Source organism: Bombus affinis, chromosome 5, assembly GCF_024516045.1.
Source record: "Bombus affinis isolate iyBomAffi1 chromosome 5, iyBomAffi1.2, whole genome shotgun sequence".
Lineage (NCBI taxonomy): Eukaryota > Metazoa > Arthropoda > Insecta > Hymenoptera > Apidae > Bombus > Bombus affinis.
Window position 1 is genome coordinate 2146898 of NC_066348.1, and position 23459 is coordinate 2170356.

Below are 23459 nucleotides of genomic sequence, written 5' to 3' on the forward strand. Positions count from 1 at the left end.
TCGAAAGTACAATAGTGGTACTAGCGGTGGTATTAATGATCCTATAAACTGTATATGATCCTATAAACAGCTCTTGTCGGTCACTAGGGAAAACCGTCTGAAAATTGAGTCGTGTCTAGTCGTAAAAAATTAACATGGTAGGTCAATAAAATGTGCATTTTTGCGAGACAGACAGAGATGAGTAGAGTATCTCTGTCTCTGTCTGAGACGTTTATAACATGTTACGCATGTGCAGAACGAGAACCTTCTTGCCTTCCATGTTGATTTTTCACAATTAATCATGACTCAATTTTCGGACGGTTTTCCCTAGGCCTTAATATACGAGTGTCGAGACCTGTTTATATGATCGTAGTAGAGTATACGCACAGTATATGGATTGTGCAAGCATAGTAATTGTTACGGTAATATTTTGTTTTTGTGCTTGTATTTAGTTTGTTTTGAATAATTAGTATAAAATTTCGTGAATTTAAAAGTTATTCCACGATTTAATATAAGGTATAAAAACGCATTACGTTTATATGTTAGGAATTGTTTGGATTATCGTATACATTTTCCAGAATAACTAGTCTAACCAAATTCCCACATGCTTTTTTGTTTACTAAATTACTAAGTGGCAAAAATTAAAAGTTCTAACAATTATATTCATTTCAGTTTGAAAATACATCGAGATGAGTAAAAAACGTAATCGACAACCAGATGCAAATGGAGAGTTATATGAATGTTCAACTGATTCGTGTAACGAATCTAATAATACAGGTTAGAATTCATTTTTTTAAGAAACTTTGGTTGCAAAACCCTTATTTATTTTCATAATAAGGAAATATTCATTTTCAAAAAGTTAGATTATATTAACTTGTTTTGTTAATAGAATTAAGTCTTAAAGAATTAATTAGTAAATATTTAGTTATTTGGTATAGTATATTTAGTATAATTAAAGTATAATTAAATTATGTAATTATTTGGCATAATGACTACATAATGATAAATATCGAAAAATGTATAATTTAAACATTGATAAATTATGTACTAGTTTTGTATAATGATTGTGCAATATCCATTCTTATAATATTTATATTCGTACTTATTAATTATATAATAATTATGTTCATCTTTATATTGTTCTTACTAATTAAATTATTCATTTATTATGTATTTGAATAAATTGTAATAATATTAGGTTATTGCACAATCTCTGTCTACTTCTTTGTTCTTAGAAACTATGTTTCAATGTTAAAATAAATATAACACTGATACATAGTAGATCAAATAATCTTGGTATATCTTGTTCGAATTTTTATTCAAATTTATTTGAATAAAACTAAAATTTTAGTTTTCAAATTTATTTGATACTGACATATTAAAAATCAATAATATCAACAAAAATAAAGAATTTGTGACTTTTATTAACACCGAAGTAAGATGTAAGTGATAACTGAACAAAAATTATATTAAAAAAACCTTTGTGTACATACATTAACTTAAATTAAATGAAAAGTTTACTTTTCTTTATGATAGTTAACGATCCACATGTTTGATTTTGAATACCTCTCTTCCTTTTTATTTTATTTTGCTATCATTGCAGGTTTAACATTATTATATTTTTTTATTAACATTTGTTTTGATTGTTCTTTGCTGCTGTATTACAATTTCTGATGTATTTGCCTAATTCATCCCACAAATGCCCAATTGGGCTGAAATCAGATGATTAAAGGATATAAAGCTGATTAAATATATTGCAGGACAATTCCTTTTTAACTTTCTTCATAATTTATATAAAGTTGCTATCTTGCTGGAAGATAAACAATCTATCGAGGTTTGATTTTTGTGCTCTGTCATGCAGATGATGTTTCAAAATGTAAAAAAGATATTGAATTTTATAAATTGATGGTTATATTATTTCAACCGCACTCATATTACCAGCGCTACGCTTTATGATTGAATAAAGATTTTTTTTCTATTTGATTATTTACTTATATTTAATAATTTGTTCATATGAATTTTTGTAAAATCTATTCATTTCTTTTTATTTAATTTACTAATAAAAGAGTTTCTTCACTTCTATATTCATTTATTATAATCTGCTTTTTGAATGATACTACAAATAATTTGAGATACAACTTTGTTACTATATTTAGTTTCAATCATATTAATTAATTTTAGTTTTTGATTCAATTTTATAATTAGTTTTAAAATTGTTTGTCTATAGAGAAGTTTCAATTGATGTGTGTTGTTCACTATGTTTTCAATCTTCGAAGGATTTAGTTTTATCTTAATATATATCTATATTGATATATATTTATATTAACATATTAGCAACATCTTGAAGTATTTTCATTTCTGTTCTGTATTCCATTAGTAATTCATGTAAAGGGATAGAAATTTACATTTTTAGAATTAATTTTATGCTTAGTTAATTTCAGATCTATTTCCTTTGTTAAGGAAAATGATATTGACTTAATATTGTTTAGTGCAGTAGCATCGTTACATTGTTCTTATATATTATTTTATGTGCTCATAAGTATGTACAGAAAGCTTTTTGATTCTATTCTTTTATATTAAAAATAAATTTTTGATTCAAGTAGTAATTAAAAGTTTTTTATGTCATTCATAAATAAGCATACACCAGTGCAAATCATCTGAACAAATATTCATAACTTTTATTGGTTGTATGCCACATGTGACATGATCTGGAAACTTTATTATATTAGTCATATCGTTAAGTGGAAGCCGACATAATAGGTGATTTGAGCACAAAACTTATCTAATAAAACTCTGATCTAGTGGTATGTACAAAGTATTGACATCTGATAAGGCCTAACTATCATTTTGAAATAATATAGCTTCAAAATTTATAAACTACAAAAATATTTATTTGACCCACTTATATGGTAATACAAATTGTGCTTAACACAATGAAATATTTTCGTTAATTTCTTTTATAGGGTAAATTTTATTTATTTTATAAGTTTTATAGGGATAATTAGATATTTAGAAAGAGTCTATAAGCATTTGAAATATCTAGTAGTATAGTCCCTATAATCTATATGCATAGATGATATAATCATCAGAGATATAATCATCTATATACATAGATGAGGAACTATCATAGATAATAATGGAAAATACATAGTTTAAAATAAATATATAAGATGTTTTCAAAAATTGAATTTGTAGAAAATAAACAGTAACAGATAGGAACTATGCAGGAACTTATTAATAAATTTAATAATGATATAATAAGTTAAATCCTTAAGTGTAGTATATTTAGTTAATAGTTCTACAAAAATATTAAGGAATATATATACATTAATGTTTATAGATAATAAATGTCCACATATACCAAAGGCAGTAAATTTTAATAAAATTAAGAAATGTGTCAATAAAGTAGGAATTAGTTTGGAATGTTCAATATGCAAAAAATGCAAAAATAATTCATCAAAGCTCAATGAAAAGGTATACATTCAAAAACTTAAAGCCTTTTTCCTTTTTAATGTTATTTCTAAAGTGAATATATATAAAACTTCAGGAATGTGTAACAAATTCAGCTGTACTGATTTGTTTACAATGTGGATATCAAGGTTGTGGAAGAGAAGAATGTGGTCATGCATTGGAACATTATAAGAAGCCACATAGTGATTGTCATGTTATGGTAGTTGAGAGTCTTTATTGGAGTGTTTGGTGTTTTCAATGTGAAACAAAGATTAATATTGGCTGTAGGTATGTATGAAAATAAATGTACTACTTTATATATGTACATTATACAAAACGCACAAAAAATCCAAAAAATTGAATATACTATATATATTACTTCGTTTAACTGGAATAACTATACTGGAATATCTCACGAGGAATTGAAATTATCGGAAAGTATATAAGTCAAAAGCATATAAGTATTAGAGTCAAGTTAATTTTTTTAATGGAACTCTGTATTTTTTTATTCACAATATAGTGAAATATCATAAATTAGATCTGAAGGCGTTACATCAACGCAAATCGATAGTTGGCGCGATTGCATCGAATAACGACATCGTACATCGCTGATTAGATTATACGCTATAGGTAATGATCGCGCTCTTTATTTTCCCTTATGTATCTTATTGCTAGATTTATACCTCAGCACTATAAATAAAACATATAAACTAAAAAAATTAAAAACATGTGGTTTTTATTTAAGAATGTACTAAACGGAAGAAAATTTTTTATTAATCAAATATCATTAAAGAATTGAATGTAATAATAATATACAACGAAATTTGTAACGAAGGCAAGGAAAATGATTCTCTAACGATTACGAGGTAAAAATGGTAGAATATTTGACTCAATTCGTGAATCTGAGATAATCAAATAGAGAATCTCTGGAACTGTTAAAATTCTGAAAACTGTAGAACTATTAGTTAATATGAGCCCTGATTACTGATAATTGATTAAGAAAATTATTTTCTTTTTTCTAATACATTTTTTTAAAAAGTGATCTGTTTTAATTTTTTTAACTTCTATATTTTCTTTTTACTTTTTAGTCTTAAAAATTTTAGGTTTCTATCTTTTTGGAGAATGAGTGAAATTTCGCTTACACAATTTTACCCCGGCAAACGGAAAAGTAAACTAAATAAAAACCATTATCAAAGATCGAACTTCTTATTTCTTCTTATACATATTAGATTTATATTTTTAGCTTCTAGCAGTCAGTTGCTCTTAGTAAGCCAAAAGTCGAAAGAGCTCTTATGTTAAAGGCGGCTAAGAAACCGACGTTATAAATGGTTAAAGGAATGCTTAAACTGTCCCTTCGACTTTCTGACTCACTGAAGGACACCTTTTGAACTGACTCCTAGTTATAAACTAAAGGTATAAATCTAAGACGGATAAGAAGAAATAAGAAGTTCCATTTTTATTTATAGTATATATAACCTGATGAGGATTACTCAATGCAGTTACGTCAGCTACAGAGTTGAGATTGATATCAGGCAGTTGTATTTATTTTAACAAACGTTACTATATTACAATAAACAAATACAGAGTTTCATTTAAAAAAATTAGTTTAACTTTGATATATCCCCATTACTATATTTACAGAAAAATTATCTATACTACCTAATGTTCTACCAAATTACTAAACAACATTTACAATAATATTTTTTTGACCTATATGTCCTAATATATACATATATAACCTTTATATAACCTATATATACTAATTAAGAAATTAAATATGTATTCTAATAATTTTTAGTATTCAATTACAATCATAAAGTTTAAAGAAATGCTTTGAAAGAAAAGGTATTATATTACAAGTGGTTTTTAGATATTTCCTGACCATATAACCATAATAAACTTAATAATAAGATTAGATTATAAAATAAATTTAAAGAAATTTTGTTTGCAACGTCTATGGTGTAGGTAATTAAGTAATAAAAACATTTGTTATAATTTCAAAATTGCGCTGTAATATACTTTTTTTAACTTTTTAGATTTAAACCTACAGACTAAGTAATAATTTTTAATTTTTAGAAAAAAGCTTCAAGAAACAGTGGAGTTTATAAAAAGATCTAGCATAGTAAAAAGTTCATTACAAACTAAACCATCAATGACACAATATCAAAAGGAAACCGTAGATATAAATAAAGTAGATAAAGAAAAAGGTTTATACAATTTGCCTAAAGTGGGGGTATGTATTTTGGTAATTTCGGTTATTATTTTAATGAATTTCAATAAATTAAAAAAGTCATTTGCAATACAATTCGTTGACAAACATAAAGAAATTATGTAAGAATAATATTTAGATATGTACTTGATAAAAGTAGATGCAACTCATAATATGTGTATATGATTAAAATATCCAAATCTATATTATTTTAGGGTTTAATGAATTTGGGAAACACCTGCTTTTTTAATGCAGTTCTGCAATGTTTAGCACAAACACCTTTCTTAGTCAAAGTTCTTGATGATTTGCGTCTTCCTGGACAAAAATTCATTTTACCAGGGGGCAAACATAAGTTTGCTAATAACTCAGAAGAAGTTGATCTAGTAAGTTGTTTTTAAATGTATACCATGAATATACACTAAATAACATGTAACAAGACATAAAAATGAAAATTGAATTAAATGCTTTTAATGAATTTTTAATCAAATTTAACATATAAACGTGGTTGTATCATATACAATATTACTTTTTTAATTTTTTTGAAAAATATAATTACTTTAAACAAGTCATGTACAAAATAAGTTAAATTACATTCTTTTAATGTATTGAAATAAATCTGAGCTATATCCAATAATATTTGTAGAAATAAGATTTGCATATACTTTTTGTATTTAAATTAATAGTATCTGATACCTTTGCAGTAAATGTATCTTTAATTTATAATTAGTTGCTACCAGCATAAAAAATTAGTTTCCTGAGCAATAATTATTTGCAATTCTATGTTTATTCTATATTATCCTATATAATTATTTATATTATTCCATATAATTATTGTATTTATATTAACATTATATAGGATGTCTCATTTAAATCGATCCTTATGAATATCTCCGAAACTATTCATGATTAGACTGCAGATTTCCATGCATTTATAGGAAATTTGAAAGTTCAAAATTGCATACAACGCGTATAATATGAAGAAATATATAAAATACCCAATGTATAGTGTTTGTTATGATGTTTGGTACGTAAAACAATCCTCTATTGAAATTTCTCTACTCAATTCTCTATTTTTTGAATTATATTCTGAAAAATATGAATTTGCATAAAAAGTGCGAATGCACTCTATTCATGATAGTGGAAAATACTTCGAATAAAAGTTAAACTGTTTCACTATTTGATATTAATAATTTTTTGTAGATAGAAATGTATAGAACATATAGAGGACAATCTTATTTTTTTTAGTGGAACCATATATGTTTTTTTTAAATGCATTAGTTTTCTATCTTGGTATTTTATACACAAAATTATTATTAGCACTAATTTGCCACTCTTTCTTGCATCAATTAAAAGTTTAATTTTTTCCTCTTCTTCTAATAACAAGAAATCGTCCTACAGTCGCGTAGTCAAATGCGTGCATGTCCATATAAACTCATAAACCAATGCGACAAATTGTTGTTAGTGCGTGCATAGTCTCAGTTTAACAGATAGTTTAATTTTTATATGGAAAAAGCAAATCTGAAAACAGTGAAACCTCATGGAATATATAGTTACTGATTTCATTCCTTTCTGTTTCTGTAAGATTTTGTTGTCTTTTTTTATTCAATCTTTTTGCCTAATTCTTGACTCATCTTTGTCTTTATTTTTCACTTGCTTAATTTGCAGAACAAAATGCAGTTTATTTCATAATGTTTACTGTTCTCTACATTTATTTTTTAGTTTTTAAATAATAAAAAATAAGTAAATAAAATAATATATAATTTTCCACAAGGATATATCACCATTAATCTGTTCCTGAAGAACGAACGAATATTAAATTGGATGAATATAGAATCAACTTTTTGTATTATAAAAATTAAAATTAATTAATTAAATAAATGGTTTTAATTGTTAAACTTATCTCGTATGATCTTTTTACTGCTGCACTTGGTATTCAGTGTTAACTTAAGTTCTTTTATTACTTTAGTTATTTCAATCTAACTGCATTTTGTGACAATAAGCTCAAATGTTTTGTTTATCTCTCGTCTCGTCTTTCGTTCGTGTTCATCTCGCATCGTCCCCTTTTATTCTTACTCCTTGGAGTATTGTTCGTTGGATCACCCAACGTTAGCAACGATACGTTCTCAACAGTCTTCTTTTGTACTAATATTGGAACTCTTGAGAAAATGCTAGCAACAGCCGAATGAGAAACAAGTGTCTATTTGAAGTATACTATTTAGATTATTAAAGATTATTTAGATTATTAGATTATTAAGATATTAAAAAAATTATAAAACCAATATATGTATAGCTAAGGCCAAGAAAATATATTAAAAAAATATGTATTTGCATAAGGCAAACAGTACGGGTCTAGAGTAATCTAGATTTTTAGTGATGAATACTGGATTTTTGGATGAATATCGTAACATTTTCTTGCCGAAAATATGTGACGAATATAGAGGTTTCGCTGTACAAAAGTTAAAATATTTATTGAACTAATGGTTTCTCGACATAAATAAGTTAATAACTCTTTGCAGAAAATAGCTAAGGTGGAACAATTAATGTATTAAAGAATACATGGTTTCATTAATGAAAGTTGAAAGTTATGAAGTTGACCTTCATACGTCCTCTATGTATCCACCTACAAAAGCCTAATGTTATCAAATTATGTTCCCCTTGAAACCACTTCTTGTTTGAAATATTTTTCGGTATCATGATGAGTTTCGGAAATATTCGCAGGGATCGATTTAAATCCCGATTAATCTACATACTTTGTATATTAAGTAACAAAATTAAAGGATCAATAAATTTTGAAATAGATTTTTATTTTTGAACTGTTATCAATTTTACAAAAATAGTTGTAGAGTAAATGGTCTAAGTTTCATTTCATCTACTTGCATCGCGTTAGCAAGAGAAATCCGATAACTCGAAAATTCAGAAAAATTTGAAAGTTTATAGAAATGACGCTAATAATGAAACCATTCTTAGTTCCAGCAAGTAAACATTTAATAAAGATGAAACCATTCTTCAAAACAAATACAAGTTTTTGTGCAGTTTTGAATATTTACGAAACTGCACGTGATATGAAAAGCAGCTAAATTAAAAGTTTTATAATCCTTTGATACTTAATTTTTTATAGCTATAGGCTAGGTCCTAGTTGCACATTGCACAGTTAACAAACCGACTAATCAACGACACGAAACAGACACAACATTTTAACAATAGGTTTACGGGACGCGTCATTTTGACGCATTTCGAATTTCGTGAGGTAAATTATACGAGTCGTTTATATTTTTCTTCTACCATTTATACTGACTTTTATCCATTTAACGAGACAAATATATATCAGAATTCATTTTTTTTCAAAGTTTTCTAGTTTTGTTTCTATGTGGTATACCCATCTCTACGGATACGCGTCATTTTGACGCAATCGAAATGTCCGCAAAACCTAGTGTTAAATGGGCACCTTCTACATGGCATTCGTACGATGATAGCTGTTATATTTATCATTGGAATTGTATGACATTTCATCTTTATTGCATCACATGGATAGTATCATACTAAATATTGACTTGAGAGGGTCGCACAGTTTCAGCTTTGTAGCGGCGAGCCCAATACTAATGCAACAGTGAACATTTTTTATTTTTAATGTTCTGTTAATAAAAGTTTCATTAACATATTGGTGAGGTTTTCCTGATTAAAATGACAACAAACACGATATTGTTATAAAATTGGGTAATGCGACAGCCCACATATTTTTATATGAAATTTACTATAAAATTTTATAACAATATGATGTTTGATTTCAATGTATGATGTAAATCTCTTCAATGTATTAATGAAATTTTTATTAAGAAAAAATATAAAATAAAAATGTTTTGCCTCTGGATTAGTGTTGTTTCACCGATACGAAGGTAAAAGTGGCCTTTTGTAGGGCCTTAACTCTAGTTAACCCTTAGAGTGCTATGGGCGCGAATGTGCGTCTGGCGAAAGCTATCGGTGTGGACTAAGGACACATATATGCATTTTCTGTAAGTGCCCGGCATGGACTAAGGATGCATATATGCGTTTGTCAATTTTTCCGAACACCTACGCAGAAGTAATACTATTACGTTTGTGTGAGATAAATATAAATGGATTTCTTAGTAACGGCAGTAAACAAATGCCAATAATGCCTCGTTATAACAGTTGTCTACCTGTTTCGCGGACAGTCGCATCTAATTATCAAGAAGAAAATGTGTTGTCTGTGTGAAAAATAAGAGAATGCAGAAAATGCGATGTCGGATTATGTATGGATAATTGTTTTGAAATTTTTCACGCACAACTGAATTATTAACTTGTGTTATATTTACTAAATTTAGTTTTCTAATTTATTATTTTCTAGTTTATTATCCAAATTCTAGTTAACTGTAAATTTCAATGTTTATAATAAATAATTAAAAATAACTAAAAAATAACGCTCTTGAATCATTTAATCTCGTGCAAAGGAATTACTATAACTTATTACGATTTTCACTTTGAATAGTCAATCAACAGAGTTCAGTCTAACGAAAAAGTATTCTGTCCACAGCGATCGTCAGCGCTAGATACGCGCCGTCCGTACGGACGGCATAGGCCGCGAGTATTCAGCACTCAAAGGGTTTTAAAACCCTTAAAATACTGAATACTTTTTCGTTAGACTGAACTCTGTTGATTGACTATTCAAAGTGAAAATCGTAATAAGTTATAGTAATTCTTTTGCACGAGATTAAATGATTCAAGAGCGTTATTTTTTAGTTATTTTTAATTATTTATTATAAACATTGAAATTTACAGTTAACTAGAATTTGGGTAATAAACTAGAAAACAATAAACTAGAAAACTAAATTTAATAAATATAACACAAGTTAATAATTTAGTTGTGTGTGAAAAATTCAGTGCTTGAGGAAACTAAAAAAACCAGATGTAGAGTTTTCTTACAAGTGGTGACCACTTCAACAATAACGAGCCACTATTGGCATTTGTTTACTGCCGTAAGAAATGCATTTATATTTATTTCACACAAACGTAATAGTATTACTCCTGCGTAGGTGTTCGGAAAAATTGATACATCCATACATGCGTCCTTAGTCCATGCCGGGCACTTACAGAAAACGTATATATATGTCCTTAGTCCACACCGATAGCTTTCGCCAGACACCTATATGCGCCCACAGCACTCAAAGGGTTAATATTTGATACGATCGGCAGGCTCGCATGTCATGCAGGCGACCAGCTTGATTTTTGTCGAGCCAACATCGATGAAAATGAGCGATAAAATGTCTATATAGGACACACAGTTGAAATCACTTCCATTATTGCGCATGTGATGATTTTAATGAAATATGTTTTAAATGAAAGTTGGATGGTTTAGAGGGGGACATAATTTGACGCGATTAGCTTTTATAGATGGATGTGTGGGGAAATATAAACCAATTTTTTTTAAAAATGAAACTCTGAAAATGAAAAGTCGGTACCCTGAAAGTTTAACGGCTATGCTGAATATCCATTATTGAATAATATATGTATAATTTTGTAATCTTTTGATTAGTTTTTATTATTTTTTATAGCTTTTTTAAATTAAATTATTGTAAATTGTAAAATGTTATTTCATTGAATATTCATAAACTTCAAACAATTTTACAAAATATAGATGAATTGGAATTTGGATTTTCGGTATTATAGTAAAACTGTTGTTTTTATTGTCAGTTTTATATGTATAGATGAAGTCCTTAGTATGTATGGTTACAAAAATTGTAAAAAATTCGAATAGTTCGTAATCTTCTGTGATCTTACGTAATTATAATATGCTATGTTTCTTTCGTTTTCCTTCGAGTAATTAAAATTAATATTCGCCATATAGCAGCTCTATGAGTGAGAAGCAAGCGACCGGTAGTACAGACGGTTTCAGACTACCATTTACAATTTGTACTCAGGAATGTTTGGAAAAATCGTTTTCACTTTTAAAAATTCTCTTCACTAGCATAAACATTGGAAAGGGCTGTCTTTTTATAGAATTGAATGTCATTGATCATGTCGTCTTTTTTAAATATAAGAAATTTGTAAGATTAAAAAAAAAACATACAATTTTCGTACTAATAAAAGACACCATTTTCTGACGATCATTTCGATATAAAATGGAACATTACTTACATTCAGACGTTATGGTGTACGAGATATTAATTTTTATCACATATTTATACAGAGTGTCCACGGTAACTCTGGACAGTTCTTTACATATTTTATAACACTATTGCAGTTATAAAAAGTTTTTCATATGCAGATTATATGGCATAAGACATACATTTTTTGATGAAGGCAAATATTTTTTACGTAGTTATTTTTCGAGTGAAGAAGATCAAATTCATTTTTCTACATGGAACATATTCTTCAGATCATTTGATTGTGTTTCTTAAAAACAATTCACTAACTCTCTATATATACGACTAACTTTAATTAGTTCTTGAGATATTGAGTTTACAAATTTACTGATTTTTGCAGAAAGAACTTCACTGAAGTAGGAGGCACTGGTGATATTTGCGCGATGGCACGTGTTAAGCATTGCTTCTTGAAACAGATACGAATAAACAAATATGTATATACAGTAATATAATTTATATTATATTATTATTAGTAATATAATTTTCCTGTTTATTTCTAAATCTCTTAATAAGGCATCATAAGCTAGAAATCTAAAGAGTTAATTTTTGACGTGATTCAATTGGTATTGAATACCGTGCTTGGGATCTAGTTTCTGCTTCTACTGTGCCTAGCGTCGGTTAGGATTGAGATTCCGAAAATCAACCGGTGGGGCGCCGTTCTTAACCATTTTTAAGAAATGTTAGGAAAAGCGATGGCTCTATGACACGGCCAAACGTCGCGTATTTTCAGTTCGGTTAAATCTTCATTCAGCAATTTTTTTTAGCGTTAAATTTATAATAATATAAAAAAATACATTTAAAATAATGATAATATTGTCCTTTAACACTATTTGACATAGAATGTTCCGAAGAATGAATGTATGTAAAAAATATATGTAATTTCATCTAAAAAAACGAAGTTGACCTTCATGCGTTCTTTACACATCCTTCTATAAAAACGTTGATCACGTTAAATTATGCCCTACCCTATATACGATTGGTTCGCTCATATCTCATTATCGTAAACAACACGATAACAATGTCGTGTTTGGTTTCACTTCAGTCATTCATTAACAAAAAATAAAAAATAAAAAAGTTTCATTATTGTAATAGTGTTCTCTGACTGATACGAAAATGAAGCGGACCCCACTGTGGGGTGGCCACGCTGTACGACTTTCTCAAATGTTTATTTCCGCATGACACGGCGCTGGTGAACGGGTTTATTGCCTTTCTTCGCCGCTCCGCCATCAATCGTTTTCTATTTCGTGACGTACTACTGACGTACATACATACATATGTATATATATGGACACCGTCGCATAGTTATGTGATTTTAACTGTTGTTCGGTCGGTTAGTTTGTCGGCTGTATAACGCGTAACTAGAACCTAGAACTCTTCTCCACTTGCGGCTAATCGCGCGCGATGCCAAATACAGGTCAGCTTAATTTTTTTTAATGAAACCATGAATTTTTTAACATATTAATCAATCCATTAAATCATTCCTTATAAAAAGTTAGTAACCTAGTTATGTCGGGAAACTGTTAGTACTGAACAAAAAATTTTTTGGGAAAGCTGAAGGACATAAATAAGATAATTAACTCTGGAGTTTCTGTCGAATGTTAACAACCAAACGTATGTGTAGTATCACGATAGAAAATTTCTCATCATTATAATATTAATTATTTATGTTAAGGTATTATAAATTATAATATTATATATTATTATAATATGATATTATTATATATTACTACTATATAATAATGCATAACAATATAAGTTGATAATATTATATATTAAAACGTCTTGAAAAGACGTAAAATGACATTTAGTCATATGTAGTTGTTCTGGATGTGGATATGACATATATGTATTTCATATACTTCATAGTCGCGTGCAATTGATCTTGACTTCGCACAATTTCGTGTCTCGCGACATCGCATCCTTAGACGCGGCAGCGCGTATAGGAATTATACCGTATTCAACAATGGATTTTGTATGATTGAGAGTCGCGTGCGACTAATCACAAGTGGAAAAGGGGATTATAGTTTTGACATTTTCCATGCTCTATACTATGTAAAGAATTTTTGAGAAAAGCTTTTCTTCCTTTATTTTTTGTAGTTTTCATTTTTGATGACACTCAAATAGATAGTTTATTATATGTATATACTTGTATTATATACTATTATAAGTATATACTATATGACAGAGACACTGAAATTTCGACTATGAATTCATTAAGACTGCTAATTTGCAAGCGTTATGTGTGCGGTTATGGTTATACTTTTATGATAGTAGAATAAAATATATGTACATATTTCGCACGGTTGTGCTTACTGTGGTGGTTACGTAAGTTACAATAATGATACTCTTTTTAAAACAGAAATATCTTTCGCATAACGCACAATGTATAATTGCGATTTTACTATACACACCATGTACGTAGCGGAATAGTTTTTGCTCCTTTAAAAGAATGAAAGTTTATCGGATTATCAAAATTATTTGGTCATGTAAATATACACACAAGTAGAATTTTATTATATTATTACATGCATGAAGATTTCTATCGTACTCGTGCAGTGTAACAGCTTCAGAAAAACTTCGTACTTTCGTTGGTATTACCTGAGCTATTTTTTTGCAGAGCTCCAAGTTTTTCTAAATTTTTGAACTATCAAACTTCCGTTATAAGTTTATTTCCTTCAAACATGCTTGTTAATATAAATCTAATTAAAGCCTTCTCTTTACAACGTCTTTCTGGAAGTAGTTGGTATATTATTTTTTGTCACCATTTTATTATCGATGTAATTTGAGTGATAAAAAAAATTTATCAATCATTGCACTATCAATTATGCACACGTTTTGAGAAAAAATCTAATCTCGAAAATCTATTTTCCCGCATCGCTTTTGTAAGTAAAAATTTTAGAAATTGTAGGTATCAAGCCACCGTTAGTAGTGTTTATAAATATGTACATATGATCGTAACAAAAATTAATGTAAATTAGTATATACAGTACATTCAAATGTTTGTATGTATTCTCGATGAATCTTCAACATCTATTTATTCCAAGATGAAGCTTCTTATGAAAAAACGTCACTAAATTTTCAACTTATTTTTTTACACCAGTAATTAAGATGCTCTGAGAAATTTTTAAAGATATAATTATATCTTAGATTAGACAATGTATGCATGTAAATTATAGAATAATTATTAAAAATATAAGAGCTCCAGATAAACAGATTTGAAAACAGATTTGATTGTAATCATAAAATTATATGTATAATTATAAGAAAAGCACATAATGTTTTTGCAAGTACTGAAGCATTCCTTTCTTTAATGAATAAGTGTTTCGTCATTTGTTACATTTCTATAAAATACTAATATCGCAGATTATGTTCCTTTTAAAATTAAGTAAGATTTTCTCGATATGTTTTTTTGTATCGTTAAAAGCAAGCAGCTTATTCAAATGGTTCTATGTATAATTTTGTAACAATTGTCAATTGGATTAAGTCCTTTTTATATTACAAGATGTGCATTATAATATTTATACATTTAATGATATTATATGTTTATAGTAATATTATGCCATAAATAACTTGCCATTACATAAATTATTTAAATATTATTAACAAAATATTTTTTAGCCACCAATAGAGGGTATTTTAGAAGGTTGGGGCAGTTTTACCTCAATTTTATGCAAAACACTTACAGAAATGCAAAATACTGATGAACGTCAATCTTATCGTCCATCAGAGTTGTTAAACTCGTTTAAAAAGAAAACAACGCAATGTATGGATGGAGGACAACATGATTCGCATGAACTTCTTAGACATCTTCTAGAAATAGTACGAAATGAAGATCTCAGGGTGAGTATATATTTATTTTATTTCATCTTATATATAGTAATGTTTTCAGCAGTGAATTATGTTAAGAACGGAATAAGAGAAAAAGAATTAAAAGTATTAAAATTGTGTTAAAAAACATTATTACATCAAAAAATAATATTGTTACGAATTCTTTATTCATTCTTAAATATTATTACAGTAATGTAATGAAATAGATTCTTCATTATGATTTTAAATTTTCTTGTAAATACTATGCTATTTTTTTTATAGATACCCTAAAAGGTATTTTTGCAATGTTGTAGAAGTTAATATTTGATAGTTATAATGCACTGAAGAAGAGCATGGTATCTTATTTATGATATTATCATATTTTTCGGAATCATCATGTGACATTGTTAAAAACCCAACGAAATTATTTAAAATTTCAGTGATTTGACATATCCGCGTCAACGTGATCAACTGGAACACGTTGTCAAATATGTAATAGCATGGAAAAAGATATAAGAAAATAATAATTTTGATAAGTTACGTTATTAGACTTTGTTTGTGTCTTCATAGTGTTAGATTCTGAGTTAAAAGTTTTTAAATTAACTCAGTGTTATTACGGTTCTAGAGCGTTATATTATTTGTATATTGAGGTGTGATTAGTGACTAACGTAATGGCGAATCGATGCATATATGTGCAGGGTATTTCTTTTAACTGAAAACTATAGAAAATATATTCTTACAAGAAATTGTTTGATATTAGTATGGAATTTTCTTCTGCCTTCCAGTCTTTCATCTTTTATTATTTGTTCTTGGTGTATATGTTGAAGACTACAAAGCTTGGAGCTCTGCATCCCAGAAGGAATATAGCTTCCATCTTTTGTATTATCAGTGTCAGGCTTTTTCATTCACTCAGCTTTCTTTATAAATGGGTTATGGTATCTGTGGCATTTTATTGAATTTCCTTAAAAGTGCGGAAACTCCTCCGAGCTCACTCTCGTGAATCTCATGTTTAAAGGTCCATTTAAGACCGTGTCCGTTCCGTGTCCGAACAGTGCCCGAACAATGTCCGGGTGTTTATTCGCGAATATTTATATACTTCACCGGCAACCGTCTAGGATATACCTGAGATAAATATACTAATCCGTTTGAAATCAGACATTATACGAGTATATACAACAAAATGCCGTTTCAACTAATTTAGCTATAATAGCAATACTTTCGGATGAAGAAGAGAAACAAGAAGAAAAGATATATTACAAGGAAAATTCGGCAATTTGAAAATCCAAAAAGATTTGGTACTTTGCACAAATGTAATCTATGTGATACTAGTAACAAAACTTCTTCTCCTGTTGTATTAGGGGCGAAAACACTGCCCAAAGAAATTTTGGCTTTCTATATTATCTTAAATATTTAAGAAATTATACAAGACATAGGAAAAAGGTTAAATTGAAAGTTGTAATGTTTTTTATGGCCTATATTATGGACGTGAGAAATTAAAAGACTTTCTTTTAAAATTTACTGCTACCACACATAATTTTCTGAAGTTTTATTTTTTCATGTCACTTGTGTAAATATTCTTCGGAGAGTTCTCTACAAATATATAAATGACTTGAAACATCAAAACATTTGAACACACAAAATCGAAGGGTGTAATGTAAATCGTTGTACATCGTGTGTAGATCGTGAGGTCTTGCTGAGCTGCAAATTGTTTATATTAATTAAGTTATACTAATTATATTAAATGATATATATAATCTCTTGTGTCTTTATTATCGTAAAATAAACTAGATATAAATAGATATTCCCGTTACAGTAGTACTTTCCCATTAATCCAACCAGCAATAAACAGATAGAATGATCTTTTTAATTTTCGGGTTGTCGAACTTCCCTTGTAACCCTTGTAAAAGGAAGAATTTCGTTTTATATCATTATGTGCATGGCATTTAGAATTGCTCTCTTTTTTTGAAAGCCGTATTATCTGATAAATCTAAATCCTGTTTCTTCCTTGTATTTTGTCTGCTTTAACTGCTTTCATAGTGTAGGATCTTTACTATAATTAGTTTATTTACAATAAATGGATTAAGCAGATGTTGGTTAAACAGGAAACGATGGTTGTTTAACGTGAACTAATTACAATAACGTATTATAATTAAGACAACTAGATAATTAATTTGCAACTCTCGTCACTATGGATCGAACGCAATCTCTCACGGGGACCACACTTTCTCGACAACGCTAATGTCACGTAGGAGACACAAGAAATCACGAAAATGATAGATCGCCGGTGATCTCTTTGTGTCGCAATTCGAACGTTTCACAAATAAGGTGAATAAATTGAACTTTGTATATGGTAATAGAATTTATTATGAAAATCCAACAGAATGACGTTTCAAAGTGTTACTACAGATTGATTCAAAATGTTACAACAGACTTAGACTTTAGTCCCTCTGGAGGGGTCGTCTGGTGTATCTCAGAGGCGGCTGTTCCATTACTATTTGGTTATTGTTTCGATAGCTGTGTAGATGAATGAATGTTAGATTTGCTTTGCTCCGTTGAAGCGTATGGTTGTGGTGGGTCGCCTGATTTGAATGATCCCGTTATCTTCGTTTTCGGTAATGTTTTGGAAAGTGACCGTTCCATGGGCTGATGGATGAATTGGTGCTGTTGGTACTTGATGCATATTGTTTACGTGAGCGGTAGGGTTTTGATACATGCATTTTTGGAAGTAATCGATGTAGACATTTGAAAAGTTTACATTTGTACATTTTTTATAGGAATAATAATATAATGGTTTTCCGTTTATAAAGATACGGACGTCAATTCTTCCAGCTTGGAGACAGCAGTCGGTCAAGTTTTGACTGTTTGTTGGTTATTAATTAATTCTATTCTACGTTCAGGTGAATTGATTCTATTGTGGCTTGGTTGAGTTCTTTTACAAATATGGATAATGGCCGTTCGTTTACAATATTTGTTTAAGTAGTGGCTATCGACAAAGGTGTATTGTTCTCAGTTGGTTAGTATTAAGTCAGTTTCTACTACAGGTACGATAAATACAGAGTTTTGCTTGAAAGGTATCGGATAAATTTGTATTATTTTCCATTCATTGTTTTCCTGATATGATAGTGTTGATAATTTCGTCGATATGTTCTAAGAAAACGTTGGCATAATTTAGTGATCTTACTACTAGATCGCTTTGGATGTATTCGAGGAATAGAATTATCCATGTTATGGTTTTCTTCCTGAAAAATTTAAGGCTTTAATCTTTTACCGTGGATTCTTTGCGTTTGACCATTGGAATATTCAATAAGATAAGTGGGTGGATTGGATGAGAGGATTTCTGCCGGTCCTAGCCATTCGTGGTCTAGTTTGTTGGTTTTGTGATTGTTATGTACCCATACTTTATCTTTTACTTGGAATACCGTTTGTGTTTTGATAATTTTTTGAATTTGATCTCTTTGATATCGCTTTTTGTTTGATTCAGTGATTTGTCTTGCTTTTGCTATATAGGCGTTACGTCGATTTTTCCAGAGGTTAAATAATTGATCTTTAGTTAGGGTGGGGTTGTTTGATATTGAGGATGGCATGTTAGCTTGTCTTCCAAATGTTAGTTCAAATGGGGTATATCTGGTCGTTTCGTGTACTGAAGTATTATATCCCATGCATATTAGTTTTAAATTTTCGTTCCAATCGTTTTGTCGGTCGGTTATACAAGTTCGAATATGATCTTTTACTACAACATGTGTTCGTTCGAGAGATCCGTTAGATTGCGGGTGCAAAGAAGTAGTTTTTATGTGTCGAATTTTGAAAACCTTTTCAAATGTATCCATCAGTTTACATACAAAGTTTCGTCCCATGTTCGTAAGAATACTTTTCGGTGCGGAAAATATGTACACATAGTGATCAAAAGGTTCGTTAATGATCGAATTGGCTGTTTGATCTTTTAAAGGTATGAGTACGAGATATTTGGTTAATTGATCTTGGATAGATAGAATAAATTGGTTGGCTTTTTTGGTTTTGGTGAGAGGTCCGAATATGTCCATTGTGATTTTATCATTAGGGTCAACGGGTGTGTCAGTTATTATTGGCTCCGCCAAGCAGGTGGAGAAACCAGACTGCCTTGCATGGTGGCTCCGGCGACGAGGCGCGGTGTGACGTGACCGCATACCGCTCCATTAGGGGGTGCAATTTATGCGCGGGGGGGCGGTGTGTTGCTCACATCGGTTCCCGGGGCTCTCTCGATCGCAGTCGGGACGGTCAACGTGAAGGTTTTAGTCGGTTGGAGTCCGGCACCACCACGCCGCTTCCTCCCAGAAACGGCCTGGTGTCCGTGCGGATTTCCTCTACGTTAATAAAAAAAAACAAGTTATTATTGGTTGTACTTTGACCCTGATACGGTTTAATTTTTCTCGTTGGCAGGTTTCGGAGTTCTGTATAAATTCTGTGACGTCTTGCTCTAGGTTTGTCTAGTAATGGTGTTCTTGTATTCGTTTCACGGTGCGGTGTATACCTAAGTGTTCTACTATTTCGTTATGATTTTCGCATAGTATCGTGTTCGTTATCGTAGTCTACTGGCGGATCTTGTCCAAATATTAGTTTAATTTGGGGGAATCTGGTTGTTAGAAAACTTAGCATGAGTTGAATGTTTACCTTTACCAATGTGCTGAAGCTATTGTCGTTTATTCCTATATGTAAGTGTCCAGTTTGGCGTTTAATAAAGTGTTTAGTTAATTGATGGAACCAATGCTGTTCGTTAAAGTCTCCTAGTTCGGTCTTTGTAATTTGTTTAAAGTGTGGTCTGTTGGGTTTTTGAGTTATTGGAGCTGGGGTGATATTGGTTTTCTAATCGCTATACTCGTCATAATAGTTCGGGTTTTTTTTTTAGATCGGATTGGATTTCTTCATTGGTGATAGTATTCAATTTCATAATCATACTCCTCAAGCGCTATCGTATGAGTCTCGATGAGCGATCCTTAACATTTTTTAACCATTTTAAAGCTTGATGATTACTTTGAATCTTAAATTTTCTACCAAGTAGGTATTGCCTTAGTCTTTTGATTGACCATACTATTGCTAGGAACTTTTTCTCGGTTGTGGAATAGTTTTTCTCAGGAGGGTTCAAGGTTCGGGATATGTAACAGCATGGATGTCCGTCTTGGGAGAGTATTGCTCCTAATCCTTCGTTACTTGCGACTGCTATTAATGTGAATGTTTTTTCAAAGTCCGGGTATTGCAGTACAGGAGCTTCACAAAGTTTTTGTTTCAGTGTGTCAAATGCAAGTTGTTGTTTATCAGTCCAGTGGAATGAAGTGTCTTTTTTTGTGAGGTCTGCAATTGGTTTCGCGATTTTAGAAAAATTTCGTATAAATTTTCTGTAATACCTAATGAGTTCTAAGAATGATTTTATGTGAGTCGCGGTTTTCGGTATTTTAAAATCTTTCACGGCCTGAATCTTTTTGGGATTGGGTTTTACTCCTTTTGTTACTACGTGTCCTAAATATTCTAACTCTGGTTTCAAAAATTCGCATTTATCCGGTTGTATCTTTAATCCTAAATTTTGTAATCTGTCTAATACAATGGCTAGATTTCGGTTGTGCTCTTGGATACTGCTTCCGAATATTATGATATCGTCTAAGTATACGAAACAGATATTTCCTACTAATCCCCATAACGCGGTATCCATCATGCGTTGGTACATTATCGGTGCGTTTTTGAGTCCGGAGGGCATGCGATTATAGTGGAAGTGACCTTGTGGAGTTGAAAATGCAGTATATTTTTTAGATTTTTGTACCATGGGTATCTGGTGAAATCCTGACGAGAGGTCCAGGGCTTAGAAAAATTTAGCTTTACCTAAGTGATCGAGTTTTTTGTCCGAATTCGGCAAAGGATACGCGTCTTGATCTGTTTGCTCGTTTAATTTTCTTCATATTTAATTTTCTTCGTATTTGTTTACCTGATACATCTAATTTCTTTGGAACTATTCAAATTGGTGCGTTATATGGACTGCCCGATGGTTCTATGATTCGTTGGCTCAGCATGTCGTTCATTTGAGTCTCAATTTCTTTTTTATGACATTCGGGCAGTCTATAAGATTTGATGTTTACAGGTTTGTCTGTCTTGAGTGTGATTGTATGTTCGGTTAAGTTAGTGCATGCTAGTGAGTCTGTTTTCATGTTAAAAACGTCTAGGTAATTGATAAGAAATTTCTTAAGGGGTTCTCGGGGTATGATGTTATTTACAATTTATAAGGGGGGTCGGTGTGGCTTGCTTTCTCAGCGACCGTCTTCTCCTTATTGTGATGTCAAATTTAAAGCCATTAGGCGACTACCAAACCGCTCTATGTTTTCGTCTAATTATACTTCTAACAATAGCCCATAGATGGTGAGCAACATTTGACTGTAACAATAAGTATGCATGTTATATTCTTGCCTTTTTCATACGTTTCCGCGAGCGTGAGTTCCGAGTTAAGTGGATAAGTCTGTATGTAGGTCAATGACTGACACCTGAATCGAATTTCAGAATTTTGAAACTTTCGATATCCATTTGGTGCTATGCAGTATTATAGATGGTGATTAAAAGATGTATTTTAAGCAAATAATTTCAAACGGATCACACATACACACAGGCGGGATCGGCTTTTGATGTCGGAACAATAGAACATCGAAATAGTCTGATCCGACTGATCAGGGTGCTTTTTCCTTGGGATCTCTTGTATAAATTGTCTTGTAATTTGTCTTTGTAATTTGTCTAATTGTCTTGTATAAAGTATCAATGCTCAATGCTTGTTTCACATTTTGTAAAGATACTAATACTAATACTATACAGTGTCTTTATTTCAATGCGATACACGATTTTCCATCCATTTACAGTCATTTATAAAAAAAAAACAACGACAAAGCGTTATTCTATATACATATTATGTGGACAACAAATAGCAGTAACGAAAATTATGAAAATATTAGTTTATTTTCGTAGCGAATCAAAAGAATCATATTTTAGGGATCTTATTTATTTTTTTAATTGTGCTGTAGAAAATATTAAGATACATTAAAAAGCATATTATATAGCATTTTCGTTTTCACAATATCAGGATTGTAATGGTGAAAATAGTGAAAAACTTAGTACAATTTATGTACAAGTTACGTCTATTTATCATTGACTAATTTACTAAAATTAATTATTTTGAATTCAGTTGAATCAGATATGTTGAGTTCTACTGGTTATGACTTACTTTTAACTGACTATAATCCATCATTCCAGAAGTATAGTACAAGTCGGTAATTATTGATAAATAGTGACTGTCGTTATTTTAAATTTCAATGATCTTTTTTAATGTGTTGTAGAAATCAACATTTGGAACAACTGTTTCCTTTGCGTGTTTCTGTTGAAATTTTAGTTTTTGAGATATTTACAGAAAACTGTCGGTACTAATACAGTGAATTCTGCCCATATGTGTGTATTTATGACATTTATGGCACAATCACACGCATAGCACACACGTTCGCTACTTCTTTCGCCTCTTGGCAATCTGTGTATATCCGTTAACCATTCATCTCATTATATTTGTAGCATATTTTTTTCAAATCTAAATAATTATTTATAACTTCCCCTGTAAGGCTGCAGACGATAGTCTGATTTTTAAAGTCGAATAACTAAATTCTGATATCATGGCTAAAATGTTCCCAATTTGCAAATAATGGCAATATAATGTTACTGGTAGTTATGTTATTATTTATTACTCAAACCTATGGGTGACCTCTCCTCTGCGGCTAAATTTGTAAGATTAATCCAAATCTAACCAAGAACATTAATGACAATCATTTTTAATGTGCACGGGGCTGTAGTCCAAAAGATCCATG

The 23459-nt window shown here is 30.2% G+C and overlaps 1 protein-coding gene across 5 annotated transcripts in view; it reads left to right on the forward strand.

The window, feature by feature from the left end:
* Positions 1-237: 237 nt before the first annotated feature.
* Positions 238-23459, forward strand: part of LOC126916139 (ubiquitin carboxyl-terminal hydrolase 16) — a 45938-nt gene continuing 22716 nt past the window's right edge. For 2 of the 5 annotated variants that reach the window (XM_050721592.1, XM_050721594.1), the window contains exons 1-7: positions 262-495; positions 652-756; positions 3320-3453; positions 3527-3717; positions 5506-5662; positions 5854-6021; positions 15415-15636. In XM_050721592.1, the coding sequence (XP_050577549.1) occupies positions 669-756; positions 3320-3453; positions 3527-3717; positions 5506-5662; positions 5854-6021; positions 15415-15636 (960 nt within the window). In that variant the 5' untranslated portion in view covers positions 262-495; positions 652-668. Of the gene's footprint in view, positions 496-651; positions 757-3319; positions 3454-3526; positions 3718-5505; positions 5663-5853; positions 6022-15414; positions 15637-23459 lie in introns of those variants that run through there. The other 3 variants (XM_050721593.1, XM_050721595.1, XM_050721597.1) reach the window with 3 other exon arrangements.